This window comes from Pseudorasbora parva, chromosome 11 (assembly GCF_024679245.1).
Source record: "Pseudorasbora parva isolate DD20220531a chromosome 11, ASM2467924v1, whole genome shotgun sequence".
NCBI lineage: Eukaryota > Metazoa > Chordata > Actinopteri > Cypriniformes > Gobionidae > Pseudorasbora > Pseudorasbora parva.
The window spans coordinates 20099077-20115397 of NC_090182.1; the positions used below are offsets into that span (position 1 = coordinate 20099077).

General features: G+C 39.1%; 2 protein-coding genes across 6 annotated transcripts in view; one reads left to right on the forward strand and one right to left on the reverse strand.

Annotated features, from left to right (window-relative positions):
• The window catches only part of drp2 (dystrophin related protein 2), a 222245-nt gene extending 216482 nt beyond the window's left edge, over nucleotides 1-5763 (forward strand). For all 5 annotated transcript variants that reach the window (XM_067457350.1, XM_067457352.1, XM_067457353.1 and 2 more), the window contains one exon: nucleotides 989-5763. The gene's annotated coding sequence lies outside the window, so the exon portion shown is untranslated. The remainder of the gene's footprint in view (nucleotides 1-988) is intronic.
• A 37-nt stretch (nucleotides 5764-5800) lies between these two features.
• LOC137092852 (uncharacterized) lies at nucleotides 5801-16202 on the reverse strand. Its single transcript, XM_067457359.1, has 8 exons — nucleotides 16107-16202; nucleotides 15325-15504; nucleotides 14066-14254; nucleotides 13636-13812; nucleotides 13377-13518; nucleotides 9846-10399; nucleotides 8833-8974; nucleotides 5801-6631 (listed from the first exon to the last, which is right to left on the reverse strand). Exons 1-8 carry the CDS (start codon nucleotides 16200-16202, stop codon nucleotides 5814-5816), a joined length of 2298 nt encoding a protein of 765 aa, XP_067313460.1. The 3' UTR covers nucleotides 5801-5813.
• Nucleotides 16203-16321: the final 119 nt, after the last annotated feature.

A 16321-nucleotide genomic window follows, 5' to 3' on the forward strand; every position in this document is an offset into this window, starting at 1 on the left:
GCGTTTGGTAACAAGAGTTGTTATCAGCTCGTGTAGAGTGTTACCCCTATTGCGGATCATTTGTCACGTAGCATAAACACCACAATGACTTCGAGACTCCAGAGCTTCCTATAATGGGAGTGAATGGTACCAGAGATTTGGATGCCCCAAAAAGTGCATCCATCCATCATAAAAATAATCCATACAGCTCCAGGGGGTTAATAAAGGCCTTCTGAAGAAAAGCAATGCATTTTTGTATGAAAAATATTCATATTTAGAACTTTATAAACTATGAAAACAGCCGTACTGGCATTTGGTAACAGCCGTACGTAAGTCTAGTTCTGACCTGACATATGATGTATTGATGAACGTGGAAGCACAAAGGATTTTTATAGGCCTTTATTAACCCCCTGGAGTCATTTGGATTATTTTTATGGTGGATTGATGCGCTTTTTGGAGCTTCAAAAACAAAGGCTCTATGCACTCCCATTATAAAGCTTGGAAGAGCCAGGATATTGTTTAATGTAACCTCGACTGTGTTTAGCTGAAAGAAGAAAGTCAGATACACCTAGGATGGCTTGAGAGTAAATTATGGGATAATTTTCATTTTTGGGTGAACTATCCATTTAGTAACCAATGATGGTTGACCTAATTCATTTTAAATCTTTTGTGACACATCTTCAGCCACCATGTTTAAACGCACACAACACACTCAAAACAACATTGAGCGCTAAAACAGGAAGACTGTCAAAAACAAACTGTAAGTTGTTTCGCTGAATGTCTTCAGAAGACATCTGTGCTCCATGAAAAGGAAAAAGTCATACAGGTTTATTTTTGGCTGAGCTATTTTTTTAAAAGTGTGCAATGCAGATGCAGTACTTAAGACTACATTCTACCTATTGTGTTGAAGAGAAATACATTTGAAAACCTTTTTGATCCTTGCATTTCACAAGTTTGAACTTTCTATTGATCTGTCTGGATGATGCATCACCCTCCTTACATTTTTCAGGTGCCATATTGCTCATTATGTCGTGGGAGGGTTTTGGGAACGCGGGTCTGGCGAATCCATGGACAGACGAGGGAACTGTGAGAAGGGATCAGAATAGTTTCAGGACAACCTTCTCAGCCTGCAGCCATTAGCCAGTCCCAAAGAGCTGTGGAATTATGTGCTAACTAAACAAACTAATGTTTACATGGTGCCAAAGGCCTGCACTGATCCGGATACTGTGCTAACCCGTGTAGTAATGCAAGGTGTGTGGCTTCATCAGTACAGCACAAGAACCACAAACAAGACTTACACCATGCGGAAAGTGTCTCTCCTTAGGTATCCCTGTGCCAGCAACGTATTTATTTACTTTTTTTTTCTTTTTAAATTGGTTTTCTGTGATTCACTCATGCACATAAACACAATACGCATATACCAATAAGTCATGCTTGCAATGTGTGGCACTTGTTCTGTGAAGCAGAAAAGAACAGATTCCCCTGAACTGTCGGGACAAACAGAACGCTTATTTACACTGTTAGGATGACGTCTTCAGTTGAGGCCATCATTTATTTAAGATGCCAAAGTGCCCAATGAGCATTGTGCTCCTGCCCTGACACCCCCCCCCCCCCCCCTTCACAAAACACACTGTTTTATTAAAAGTGCAAATCACTCTTAAATGCATATATACAGACATGAAGTAACATGAATAATTTTCTTGATTAGTATTTTGCCTTGTTTTCATTATGATTCAATTACTGTTAAAAAGAGTGAGTTAAGGAATTAATACTTTTATTTACCAAGGTCGAATTAAATTGATCAAAACGAACTGCAGAATACTGTTATTCAAATAAATTTCTAATCTTGAAAAATGCATGTTTTCACAAAAAAGCAGCACATCTGTTCTTATCAACATTGATAAGAATAAGAAATGGTTCTTGAACACCAAATTAGGATATTACAATGATTTCTGAAAGGATCATGTGAAAAATGATGCTGAAACTTCAGCTTTGCCATCACATGAATAAATGGCATTTTTTATATATATTAAAACAGAAAACAGCTACTTTCGATTCCAATAATATTTCGCAAAATTACTGTTTTTGAATAAATAAAAGCCTTGCTGAGCGTAAGTTTCTTTCAAAAACATAAAAAAATCCTTCAAATATTATGAAAGTGGTCCCAGATGTTATGCAGTGAATATTTTAGATTGAGCTTAACTTGTATTGAACATGAAAGATTTTTTAAAGTATGAATCCAACTATATTTAGTGAGTTTTCTGCTTAAATCAAGGAAGAAGAATACTTGATTCAAGATTTATTCTCTGAAAAACATGTCTTGTATTAAAATGGCTTCTCAGGTAAATGCAGCTCGTTTTTAACATGTTTTAAAATGTTGTTTAGGTATTTCTACTTGAAAACAAGACAAAATCCTGATTAAGAAATTGATTTTGTGTGTGTGTATGTGTGTGTGTGTGCATGCGTGCGTGTGTGTGTGTGTGTGTGTGTGTGTGTAGCCATTCATACAGAAAAGATCTATTGCACAGATGAGCGGATTTCTTGGCTGTTGGTTTTCCGGTCACAAGGGAAAGATCTTTCAGCAATGGAGATCTGTACTGTTGTTTTGTTGTCAGAGCACCTGCCGTTAAATTACAGCTGTCTAGCGTGGCATGAACAAGAAAGTAGAGACCCGAGTAGATGATTCGACCCAGCTTTGCCCTTTCTCTCATCGGCGTGGGAGGGTCTTTTATACTCAAGTCACAGCCTGATTAATTTTAAACCTAGCACAGCTCTTATTATGCCTTAAGACTTTAAAACTCCCACAGCCTTTTTTTTTTTTTTTTTTTTTTAAGAATACCAGCCTTACATCTCTCTGTCTTATTGTTGTCCTCCCGGTGTAAGTGTTTTGTTTACCATATGCTGTTCTCCAGATCTCAGCATTTCCACAATCTGAGGTGGGAAATGAAAGTGAGTGTGTGGAAGGATTATTTTACATTATGCCGAGAGAGGAGGATGGCAAATGGATCATGCTCTTTGTAAACAGAGAAAAAAAAGAGTCTTTTTTGTAGAGTGATTTACTGTGGGGTGTCAGATTTATATGAGCAGAGAAGATTCTGGGGGTGTAGTGAGTAGAAAAGAGAAATAGATAGCGAGCGAGAGAGTGGGAACAGATACGGTGCGAACGAAGGACTGCAAATGGGAAAGAGAAAAGTGTGTAAATATTCACTGTGATGGGTTGTGACACTGCAGCCCCTGCAAACAGGAATGAGATTATTGCAGCTGAGAGAGAGCAAAAGACGTTCTCCATTTGTTTTGGCAAACGTTGGAAATACGACGATTCCTTGTTCTCCATCAAAATACAAAGTGACCCTAGTTGCACTGTAATCGCCATCGGCAACTTCCTTTCGCATGCATTGCGATCTCATTTTGCATCACAGCAGCGAGCTGTCTGTTTGTTTTGATGCAGTTCCTAAGAAACTGTCCCCAAGGACACAGCGCTGAAGGTTGGTCTTTACAAAGGTGGTGTGGTATCATAATGGAGGTGAGAGCAGTAAGCACATGGAGGGAGAGAGAGGACTCAACCCCCCTCAGTCCCATATGCCTGCCTCTGTTTAACTTGCATGGCTCCTCATTAAGATCAACATCTGGTGTTCTTTCCACAGCGACACATATTTATCATTCCAATGCTTCATCGGGACAAAAGCTCCTCACACATACAAACGCGCACATTGAAGTATGCACACTGCGTTTTCTTTGCTTTCTCCCGCTCATTCTTTATTCCATGCCAAATTCAGAGCTCTGAACGTGGATTGTATGAAGGCATTTAAACAGGCATTAAAATTACCTTTTTTTTTTGTCTTTTTCCCCCCTAGTACACTGTCTAAATATCCTTAAAACAAGAAAAAAAGTATGACATTTTATATTAAGACTTGTTTTCAGAGAGTATATTTCTTAATGACATGTTTTTCTTACCCAATTGGCAGCTGAAAGCATAACATTTATATCTTAAACTGAAATTGGCTGACATTTTAATTTATATAATTTCTGAAAGTACATTCATTTCTTCTTAATAAATGGCCAAATAAAAAATACACTTGCTTAAGAAGAAATAAATATTAAATCAAAGATGGTGCACTCATATTACTTGTGACTGGGAGAAAGTGCTATGCGTAATATGACGGAATAAGTCCCGCCTTCTAAATAAAAAAGCCAATCGCAATTAGGCAAGTCCTGTCATTACAGCTGCCTTTAGAAGCTGTTTTAACCCTTTTTGATTTAGGGACAGTTAACTCCAGATTTTCCTGGGGATTTGAAATATGTTATGAAAATGATTATGGCAAACCGTTTTTGAGATTTCAGAATTCCCCCATTCAAGTAGACAGGACTTGGTCTGCGTTTAACTCCACTTTTAGACAAATTTCCCTAAGCACTTCCCTTTGTGGGAAGATCCACGGCCATTTTGACGTGGAGGAATGTTTATTTGGACAGACCCTCGACCCCTCGGTTTTGGGCGAGTCTACTCAACATGTACACTTACCACAATGACAGCAGATCTTAATTTAGCCAAACCCAACTGTATTGTCGTTATTTTCATATTTAACTGCATTTAATGCTTGTACCTTAAGCTGACTGTTCTTGTTTTTTACAGAGTTATAGTTTAATGTATTACAATTATTTGTGTATTTTTATATTTAATTTCAATATATTAATATATTCATATTTGTTTATACTTTTTTTAACAGCCCAAGCACACACACATGCCTATAGAATAGTGCTTTAAACACATTTCAAGGGTTCCTTCAGGGCACTCGTCCAAAGTAAGCAATGACGTACATCCGAATGAAAGAGATGGAAGGTTAGCGAGGGCAAGGCACAAAAAATTGGACTTAAACGCAGCCCCAGTCGTGATTGTCAGAAATAGCTGCCCGGAGGTATTGCAAATAGGACCGTAGAGTGAACAGATTTTCATTGAAAAGCTTTTATTCGATAAATTGTATGAAAAAAGTCTCTTCATCCTATTTCAGGATATTTTTACAAGAAAACGAGACAGAAATACAGATTTAGAAAATGATTTAAGCATATAGACAGGAAGATCATTTATTATAATGTTTTTTTTAATACAAAGTATGATATAGAGCTCCAACATGGTAGCAAGTCATGTAGCATTATTTAATACATTGATTAGAACATCTCATATATGCATACCATTTGCAAAATATTATTCTCCATTATGACATGCATAATCAGTATTCCTTAAAATGATATTTTTAACTCGTTTCATAATAGTTCACTTGTCTATTCCTTTTAAAACAGATGTGATGTGCTGAGTTTGTGGGCTGTGTGAAATTACAGCATTTTAGAGCATCGCTAAGGGCTGCCTGAGCTAAATTTAGCCATCTGCCTCATTAACAAATACACTCATTATTTTTGTTTGTATGTAGCAGACCTTTGTGTCACAACCCCGATACTTCTCTGGCTTTGCTGGCTTGTTTGTAATATTGAACTTCACAACAGGGCATTTACTGATTTAACCTCTGAACCTGTTACACACCATGCCATGTTGTTTTCAGCTCAAATGAACTGAGTACAAACATTTTGTGTTTCCCTGCAATGTGTGTTGTGTCATTTTCATGTGCAATGCGGTTCTTTTTTGAATGATTAACTCTGTAATTCATGTCTTCATTTTTTGTTCTCACGTTTTTAATCTGTACAAAATGTGAAAAGAATGCATTTTAAAAATGAACGAGTTACTGGCTGCTTTCTACTCATTGTGTACAAAGAAATAAATTTTTATTTGTTATACACCCGTTTTGGTTTGTCTTCCTTCAGCTGACAGGGTGTGATATTGATGTCTATTTCTTTTTCTTTTTGCATTTAACACTTTTGGTGGGTTTTGCAGGTGATGCTCCTGTCGGTTCCACAACACTAGTCTTCTCCATCTTACTTTCAGAAGCCGCCTTGCTCTCCTCCGCTACATCATCTCTGGTCATGTCCCTCGGTCTTCCTTCCTTTGATGCTCTAGTGCTTGCATCTTTGTCTGACTTTTCAGGGGACACTTGTTTTTCATCTGTGATCTCATCTTGGCCATCATTTTTCTTCGTAATGTCACTGGTCAGTAGAGTTTCCGAGTCCCCACTATCTGTCTCTGATCTCTGCGTATTATCTCCCAGCACACAGCTTTGGACTGAACCATTGCCTTTATCTGCAGTCGTATTATCAGTTTTTTCCTTTGATTCTTTCAGGGTCAGAGAGCTCTCGTCCCTTTGGTTCTCGCTGTTTTTCCTCTCATCCTGTCCTTCTTCATTATTACCTGCTTTGACACTGCGGCTCTCCTCTGATTTGCCACTGCAGCCTAATCTTTCCAGATGTCCTTCATCTTTCCCTCCTGACATCTTACTCTCATCTGCCCATGTCACTCCTTTCTTAGTCTTCTTTCCCCTCTTGACCTGTGCTTTCTTTTCCCACTTCTCCTGCGTGCTTGTCCAGTAGTTTTTGTTTTCGTTGACGCACTTCGCTCTGATGTTCTCCCCCATCTTCTTAATCTCCTGCTTGACGATAGGTTTGAATGTGGGATCAAGTTGCAAGACCCTAGTGAAATCTCTGCGGGCCTCGTCTTCATTGCATAACGAAGAGTAAGCCCGGGCCCGCTGGTACACGGCCTTCAGATTGTCTGCGGTGGAGATGAAAGAAAGGGAGTGAGGACCATTCCTGCCACATCGCATTGGCTTCATGATAAATAATTCATACAAAAGTAAACAACGGTTTTCGCTTTTTGCATAGGGGGCTAGATAGAGATACCAAGGGATATCTCAATATGATGAATGATGCAGCTGGCTCAACTTTCTGGATCCACAGACAAAGTGAAGCATTGAGATGTGGTAGCTAAAAGGAGAGTTGAGTCCAACTGATATAGCTCAAGGCTGTTTTTGCTACAGACAATAACAGAGTGCAATGGGAGGTGAAGAGATCTATATGTGCTGCTGCTTAAACCCAACCAAATATGTGCCTATATCATAGGGTGCATTTCAAATGGAAGATCGCGTCCTAGTAAAGCTGCATATTTCTGCTTCTACTGAAGACCGTCTCAATTTGAAGGAAGGCAACCTTTTTTTCGCATTCATCCAGCTCATTTTGAAGGATCCTTAAATCACTCACAATCTTTTGCAGGCGCTCCAATTCACAAACTAACAGAAAACGAGTCAGCACTTGTTTGAGTTTATGATGAAATGTAAAGCAAAAAAATTGTTTTAGATGTAGGTTTACGGGTTATCTTTTGTTAATAAACCACTTAAAGGGTTAGTTCACCCAAAAAATAAATTGATGTAATTAATGTCTCACCCTAATGTCGTTCCACACCCGTAAGACCTCCATTCATCTTCGGAACACAGTTTAAGATATTTTATATTTAGTTTGACAGCATATCTAAGTGTATGCACACTATACTGTCCTTGGCCAGAAAGGGAAATTTTTTTTAAAAAAGTTTTTTATTTTATTTGAAGTTTAAAAACAAACGTGGAAGAGAAGACAATGCTGAATAAAGTCATAGTTTTTGCTATTTTTGGACCAAAATGTATTTTCGATGCTTCAAGAGATTCTAATCAACCAACTGATGTCACACATGGACTACTTTGATTATGTTTTTATTCCCTTTCTGGACATAAATATAATGTCTAAATATAAAATATCTTAAACTGTGTTCCGAAGATGAACGGAGGACTTACGGGTGTAAAACGACATTAGGGTGAGTCATTAATGACATACATTTTTGGGTGAATTAACCCTTTAACACTAAACTGCCAATAATGTAATCCACTGGGAAACCACAGACGGTGGTCATTCACTGCATTGTATTAATAGAAAGTCAGTCAACTCTTTCCCCTGAAACCTTTTTCTAAAAAGCCAGCCACTGCCAGTGTCTTTGATCCTTTTCACAAAATTTCATAGCCTGTAGAATATTTTGTTGTATGGATATCTGAACATGCAACAGCATATATCAAAAGAATGAACAGATCCTCTGCTTTTGAACAAAAATGCTTTTGAACAAGGTATTCTACTGTAGCTTTATCCATTCATTTTTTATCAACACTTGAATGTAAGTTTGTTTTGTAAAAAAAGAAGCAAAATTCATGTTTTGTCAAAGACTGCATTCAGACTGGATACAGAATGATAATCAATACATAGATGAAGTAGATCAAGTTCACAGTCTTATAACTCAGCCTCGGTCGACATTTCATTCAGTAACATGCATGGTTTGATTAATATGCAGTTTAATGTCGATTATCGTGTTTTATATATTTGCATAATATGCATACGTTTGCCTATCACACCACTTATTTCTGCATCTTCCTTGCATGTTTCCGTTTTGATCAGGAGATTGTCAATGGTGGGGAAAAAGTTAATATATAGATTTGTATACAAAGTATTTTTTCCAAAATTAATTTTCGTGCCATGACCGTGAAGGTTATGTGATGTAGCCTACCAATGCGCACTCACTAGACCGTCGCATGCTATATTTTAATACTGAGCAGGACTCTAGCCTACAAGCCTCACTAAGGACTGGACTAAGAAGAACACCAGCATCACTAGGATGCAGCCTTCCATTTGAGAAGCACCCATGGTCTATGGTAGGGGTGCCAATCTCCATTCCAAGAGGGCCACTGTCCTGTGAGTTTGGCTCCAAGCCTAATAAAGCCTAATAAAGCTTAATAAACTTTCCAGATAAGAAGTTTTGGGTTTGAAACATGGTGAATGGTGTCATATATGCTTTATATGTAAATGACATACAAAATAGATGATAAACTGGTAAGACAAGTCTGAGCAGTTTATGCAACCGGCCTATGTCCATTTCTGTGAATGAGTATATAAGCTCACCTTTATGTTTCTTCAGCAGTTTAGAGTTGAGATCCACCACTTCTTGGTATTCCCCAAGCTCCAGCTTACACTGACTGAGGTTTAGACAGAGTGGCAGACGGACTTTCTCCAGAGATTCCCAGTCTTCTCCTTCATGTTCCACCTCAAAAACACACAGAGAGATAGATATGGCTTAGTGAGCATTGGGTTGCTGATTCCCCATGGGGATTTTTTAGCTTCCCTGTCGTTCATGCTAAGTAATTTTTAGATCCCCAGTGCACATCTTCTCCGGGATATGAAAAGGTATATATTACTGTAAGTTCTGAGGGATATGTGAGTGTTGTGCAGTGTGCGATATGTTCTGAATGGTTTTTGACAGTGTTTTCTGTGGGTGTTTAGCCCATGTCTCTATGATATTGTCTTTCATAATGTTCAGGTCACTCCATCAAACTCGAAAGTCTGATGAAAAGAGACAGCACACTTCTAGACAAGCCTCAAAATTTGAGATCATTCATGAGAATTGTACTGTAGTTATAGTTAAGGTAGTGTTCAAAACTCAATGTTTGCACAATAGTAATAATAGTGATTCTTAAATTAGAAAGCCCCACTTGGGCATAGGCAAGATCTAAAATATTGGGATGACATATTCTTTATCGTCTTGGCTCATGAATATTAATTAGATGGTGTTACATGCACCCAGTAGATTTTAGATATGTGAGGTTTTTTTCTTTCAGAATACTGCTACAAGCTTTCAGTCCATTATTGAAGTAAGAGGCTTCTGCATGGTTTTAAATGCCACATTTGATGTGACCGGCTACAATTTCTACATGAAGCTCTTAATATATTATGAGTTTTTTATACATAAGTGGGCCTTATCCTCAGTGCCTTCTACAGCTATCAAGTGTATGACAAACCAGTTCTCCAAAAAGCATCATGAACCAATGCTAACTAATGGTCTCTACATTCAACTTAGGCTCACGCAATGATGTTGTAAAAAGGCCGCCCTGATCATTTATTGTTATTTTCAGCCTCACCTTAGTTTGGAGATGGTCTACATACTCCAGAGCCTCTTTGAACTTGACAGTCGCCTCAGTGTATTTATGCTCTTTCACATTGAAATTGCCTTCATCTTGGAGGAGCATAATTAGCCGTAGCATCTGCTGCCAGTCCTTGCCCTCAGTCAGAGCTGTTATCCTGTAATTGGCCTCTCCTGCTGAATGTTCACTTTGGGTGTCATGCTTATTTTCCTCTGCTAGAGATGGATTCATTCCCTCCTCAGCATCTTTGACCTCTTCAGGGGACTCCGAATGTTCCACTTCGCTTTCCTCTTTTGTAGGCATCACAGAGTTTTCCTCCTTCTCTGGTTCCCTTTCTCTCTCTCCTCTCTCTTCAAAGATGTTCCAGTACCTTTCTTTATCCTCCCAGTATTTTTCTTTCATTCTCTCAGAGAGAAGATTCAGTTCTCTTTGCACCAACCTAGACAGTGTGATGTCTAGGTTAGCCACCATCTGGAAGTCTTTCCTGGCCTCCCTCTCGCTCCACACAGCAGCATAGGCCTTCGCTCGCTTGTAGTAGGCCTTGACGCAGTCTGGAAAAGATCAATAATGGGAATGTAATTTGTAGCTCTTTCTGTTACTTAAGGCAACATAGGGCCAGATTTATTAAACAGGGCAAATTAGCCTGAGAGCACAATTACATAAAACCGTGGACAGTTCTGCGTGTGATCTACCGACGATGCGCAAATGAAAGCGCACAGACGCAGCCAGATCATTTCCATAATGACCAGCGCAATCTACCCATTAGCGTCTAGTTTGAGACGTGCTTTTTTGGGTAGTAAATAATGGAGCAATTGCCAGTAATTTTACGAGCGCAAACCTTTGTAAATCACCTCGTGTGATTCATTTAAATACTCTCCTCCCATACATTTTCTGAAAGGAAACGGCAACAAATACATATGCAATAAGGTTAGTAACAAAACAAAAAAAAACTCTATCCACGGCTTTTCAGCGCTAATTTATCACTGCGCTTCTTGAGGAAATACACTAAAAGAGGGTTTGCACTGGCACAGCTGTTAGTAAATCTGGCCCATAATATTTCTGAAGGTTGTGCATTTTCACATAAAGGTATTTTCATATCAAGTACTATTTGCTTTTATATCATTTAAAAAAGGAGCAATGCTACGCATGCACCGTTTTAACCCAAATCGGACACCGCGTACCTAATTTTGCTCTGAGTGGGCTCGGGAGCCTTGTTAAGATTCCCTATTGATGGCTCTACTCCTCTTTCATTTGATCATGCTCTTCACTAAATCTTTAACTCTGCCAGCTAAAGTCAGCCTCTGGCAAAAACAGCAGATTCTGTGAGCACATTTCAAAAGGATGTGCTCCCCAGGTGACGCACAAGAGAAATAGTAAAGAGAGCAAAGATGGAAGATTTGAACTGAAACAGACAACAAGGTGTGGGTGACACATGGGGGCACAGCAGAATGAAATGAATACTGGGAATTAGATGGGACGGGAAGATAGGAGAGTGTCCTCGATAAGGGGGAACTGCAAAAGGCCAAAGTCACTGTGCCGGCTGCATATGCATACGGCTCATTAGGAGAGCTACCCACACTGCCTCTGGAGCCACCGCGAGAGACGGTACATCTGTCACTTCACATGCTTCAAGAGGGTTTACACAGACCAACTCCTGTCCCTTCTGCTCATGCAGCCAGCCAAGCTTAAACAAACCCAAACCACCGAGGACGAAGATTACTATGCATGCTGCCAAGTACAATTATGAAAGTGAATGCAATTGGATTATTTATGATAACCAAAAAGGAAAGGATAATTCTAAAGATGGTCTGATACTAAGCTGGACTACGTCACCTCGACCTAAATGTCTCAGGCTAATTTGTGTTGGTTGGGATTTTCTTGTGAATCCAGTGGCTTGATGTTTGATTTTCTGTTAGTCATTTTAGTCAAAATTGGTTGAGAGTAAACCTGCAAGTCCTAAACTGCTGTTTGGGCTTGCTAGCACTAAACACCAACGTTTTTGATACATTTGTGATGCGTAAATCAATAATAATCTATTATATAATGGCAGGGCTTATTCTTTTATGAGGACTGAAAATGCTTGAATAACAAACTGTTACCATGGTTATTTCCTTGGGCACAGGCAAAACATCTACTTTATAACATGAAGAAATACAAATGTTGCTTGTAAAGAATTGTATTTAATGAAAAATAGTGCTGCAGTAGGTGGTTTCTGAAAAGTGGTTAAATGAGACTACTGAGGTTAATGGGTAGATTAAACGTCATCATGGCAAACATATGAACTCGTCCGCTTTCACAGCCTTATTACAATATGTTTATACTCAAAAGATTAGTGGTGGTGACGTGAAGTCATGTGACCGCGTTGTAGTTTGTTTATAGTCTAACTTTAGCTTTTTACTGCTGCCGATTTTGTTTAAGTGCCAAAATCGACAAAAGTTGTGTTAATTTGTAAATATCTAAAAATACTTATTGGTCATAGTGCTTAATTTTTTGCAATAATCCAAAAGCTGATCGTATTTGTCGAGGGAACCATTGTAATGCTAACTTCTGTGTTGGCCAACAAAAATATATAGGCTATGTCGGAAATCCCACTCACACTTATTTTGAATAAGTAATGTGAATTTGAACATGTTTGCTTTGTTGCATAAGCCACATTTCCACCGCAGAAACTTAGGGTAGAGTATACCAAACGTATTGTTTTCCCCGGACATGCCCTGTTTTCAAGTCCAGTCCAACGCCGTCCTGGCTGTTTGTTTGTTTTTTTTATAAATAAAAGGAAAATGTTCTGGTTTTCATTATTTTTCATTGGGAAATTAAATTGATCAGCACTAGGGCAATCTACAAGTATCTCATTGCCGGGCCGAATGTCCTGGTTTTCGTAATCAAAATGTCCTGGTTTCGTAATCAAAAAATAGTCACCCTAATACTTCGATTGCAGGGAGGGACCAGAGTCAAATGAAGTTCCGGGTGAAAAATGAATCCCCTGCTCACAAGGTAGTACTTGATAAAAAGTTCAGGACCTTTCAGGGGTGGGACTTGGGCGCTAAACATGCTGTGAGCACACACTGCATTTTAATTGGTTGATTCCATGCAGCATTTTATTTCAACCAACATTTTTTGCTTTTTGAACAGTGGAGTTTAAAAATCATGACAGATGGACCAATGACAGTGAGAACTGGAAAGTCACACGCAGTAGTCCTCCATCACTGAACTAATTTGCCTAATCTTTAGGCCGCTTTGGAAACAGACAACAACAGGTCTGAAGAGGAAAAAAGTTCCAGGGACAAATTGTTCTGGGTAATTTCTGTGAAAACGCGGTTATACTGTTTTTCGCCTACTATATAGCAGGGAAGTATGTGATTTCGAATGCAGCCTATAGTTCTCTGCAGCAATCTATACATGGCTACTTCTGAATGGCTATCGATTGGAAAACAAACATGGTGGTTACAGCATTTACCAGCAGGGAAATTGGGGCATACTGACCAGCCAGTCCTTGTCCATTTAGTTTATACAAACAAGCTGGCTTACCTTTGTGTTTATCCAGGAGCTCTGTTGTATGTTCTATGACCTCATAATATTCCTCCAGCTCTAACATGCACTGGCAGTAGTTCAGTACGAGAGGAATGATAAGCCTGCCCAGATTAATGTAGTCCTCATCTCCTGGCATCTCCTACACAGGAAGGAAAACAAACTCAGGTGCACTAATCAGATTGCTTTAATGAATGTTGAATCTTAATGGTTTCTCTACAGCCCCTATAAACCCCATGTCATTAAATTTATCTTTTACCCTGGATTGGACTGTACGCAGCAGAACCACAGCCTCCCGATACTTCTCTGCAGCGTCACGAAACCGACCATGTTTGACCAGTGCATTGCCCAAGAGATGCAGCGAGGGCACAGCCTTTAGCTTCTCATCCTTCTCCATCATCCAGGACTCACGCTGGTAAGAGAACGGGTCGCCCACCTGAGGAAGACAGAGAATTGGAGCGTGCTCGTCTCGCTTGGTTGAGGATTGAAAACATGGTCTGAGAATTGGGAACAGCATTTCTTTCCTGGCGTGTAGCACTTGATTGTGTAACATTCTGTTACGCTGTTCGGGTTGCAGTGAGAAATCCATTGAAGGTGGAGGAGTGGAACTAGAATAAGTGTGTTGTGCAAGGGTGCGTGTATGTATTTGCTTGTTTTCTTTGCTCGGTGTGAATACATCTTTGACCCACCGAGATTAACTCCATGATGAAGATTAGAGGCTGAGGCGTCCTCATGATCTCATCGAGCTCTGGAAATCCTGTCGAGTGGTAGTGAAAAACGTTTCCCATGCCACACGTGTGTCTTTGGCCTTCCAGAGGGTCCCTTCCCTGAGCAGCCAGTCGCATCCCTTTTGACACAATGGGATAAAGACCTGTGTGCTGAGTATATAAAAGAAAACTATTATTACGTGCCAGTGTCTCCTGCAGAACTACCTAGAATTTTTCTACATTTTTTGCAGCAATATTCCAGCATTAAGTTAAATATTTATTATTAACTAGTAACATGAAGTTAATTATTATTTCCCACCCCTTCCCAGTACTTATTTGAGTAAGTACAAACCACGCAACCTTAAAATAGATGTTGATTCAGTAACCACTCTGATCGATTCAGTTTGATTAATAGTTCATCAGACTGATTTAAGGTATATTTTTGAGTCACTAAAAAGAATCAGCTCAAAAGAGTCATTTGTTCGGGAATCAGACTGCCCGGGCCTGGTCATGCTGTATTGTTTACGTGTTTTTGACTATGAATCGGACTGCACTATATGCTGTATGTTTTTGCTATAGATACTTCTTGCCATTATTTTGTGGTACATAGTGGTTTATTAATTGCACCACTTTCAATACATGCCACCAACACACATTCACAACTTCTTATGCCCAGGCGTGCTGAAAGATTTGGTAGCAATTCAGTTTGACCCTTTATTCAACTCCAACCATCAAACTGGAATCTTTAGACTTGCAGAACGGATCTTTTTTGCTGTTGCTTGTATGCGTTTTATGTTTGAATAAAAACAGCAAATGAGAATGTTAATAGAAAATGTAGTAGGCTGCCATAGATGAAAAATACATCAGACATATATTCTGCTCCATACTTAGGTGAAAATGTATAATCAACTCTTTCCCTGCCAGCGTTTTTTTATTTTTATTTTTTATTGTTTTGACAATTTCATGCCACCTCCCAGATTATTTTCTTATCTAAATGTGACCAGAAAGAACAGAGCCTCTCATTTTAAACAAAGAATCCAAGCTTCAATCTTTCTTTTTTAAACACTTGAATGTTTTTGAAAGTTTCAACAATTCAAAGTTTGATAAAAAAAAGCAACATTTAAACCAAAGGCTGAGAAAATCAAAGTCTACAACGTACAAAAGCAATTTTTTATCTGCTCCTTTTTTTTGCCTGTGTTTTGTGAAAACACAAGAGATTTAGTTTGATTTCAGACACTTACAGTGGCATCACACCAAAACTCTGCCACCTCTCCAATCCTCATGGAGGTTAACAGCACCTCCCACACCTCCATCTTGAACATCTTCCCCACAAAAATCTCTGTGGGATGCTTATTTTTGCGACTGTCGTCGATCACAGTTCTTTCAAAGTTGTCCAACAGAGTCTGGAAGTGGAACACCAGCTTTGTGGGTAGGAAGGCAGAGAGGAAAGAAAGAGAATAAAAACAGGATTAAGAGAGTGCAGTATTTTTCCTGCTTAGTACACCATGCACATCTTGTAACTTGCTACATGCTTGTATGTGTTGGTGAAAGAAATACAGTTTTCAAGCAGGTTAGGAATGCCATCCTAATAGCTTCATTCCTGGCCCAAATTTATTATAATGCATTTAAATGTATAGTCTTTTTTGAAGTATATTGATGGAGACACCTTGATGGAATGGGAGCACACAGAACAAATACATAGCACAGCTGGTAAATAGAGAGATTAATGTTGGCATTGTCGTGGAAAATGTTTGTCATCCTATCCAGGCTGAGGACCATATGGCTGGACAAGTAGGGGGGAGAAAAGTCACCTGGCACAGATAGTGTTCCTCAGCCGCTGTCCAAAGTGAAAGGTTGCCAAACTTCTGTGCAATTAAACGGACCAAATGTTGTCACCTAACAACAACCATTTTATCGCCAATAGATTCAAGCTACAACCATTTCTAATAACAAAAGAAAGTGGTTTGAAGGTCGTGAACACATCCAAACAAAAGCATTATCCAGGACCATCTATGCGTCTTACCTTTGTTCCCTTTGGAAAATGTGGCAATGGTCCTTGACCTCCATGCAGAATCTTCTTTTTTACACCAGGATGGTTGAGCAGATATGTCTCTTCCATTTTAAACTCTTTAGAATGAGTGTTTTTTTTTATTGAATCAGTTGGTATGTCCTGTGGGTAAAGAGAGATGGTCCTTGGCAGTGTTAATTAGCAAGCTGAGGAAGGAAGACAAATCACAC

Coding starts and splice junctions, on each gene's coding strand:
- LOC137092852 (XM_067457359.1), bottom strand. CDS start 16,202: ATGGAAGAGACATATCTGCTCAACCATCCTGGTGTAAAAAAGAAGATT. Junction 13,519..13,635: donor TGCGTACAGTCCAATCCAGG/GTAAAAGATAAA, acceptor CTTCCTGTGTAG/GAGATGCCAGGAGATGAGGA. Junction 6,632..8,832: donor ACTGCTGAAGAAACATAAAG/GTGAGCTTATAT, acceptor TCTCCACCGCAG/ACAATCTGAAGGCCGTGTAC.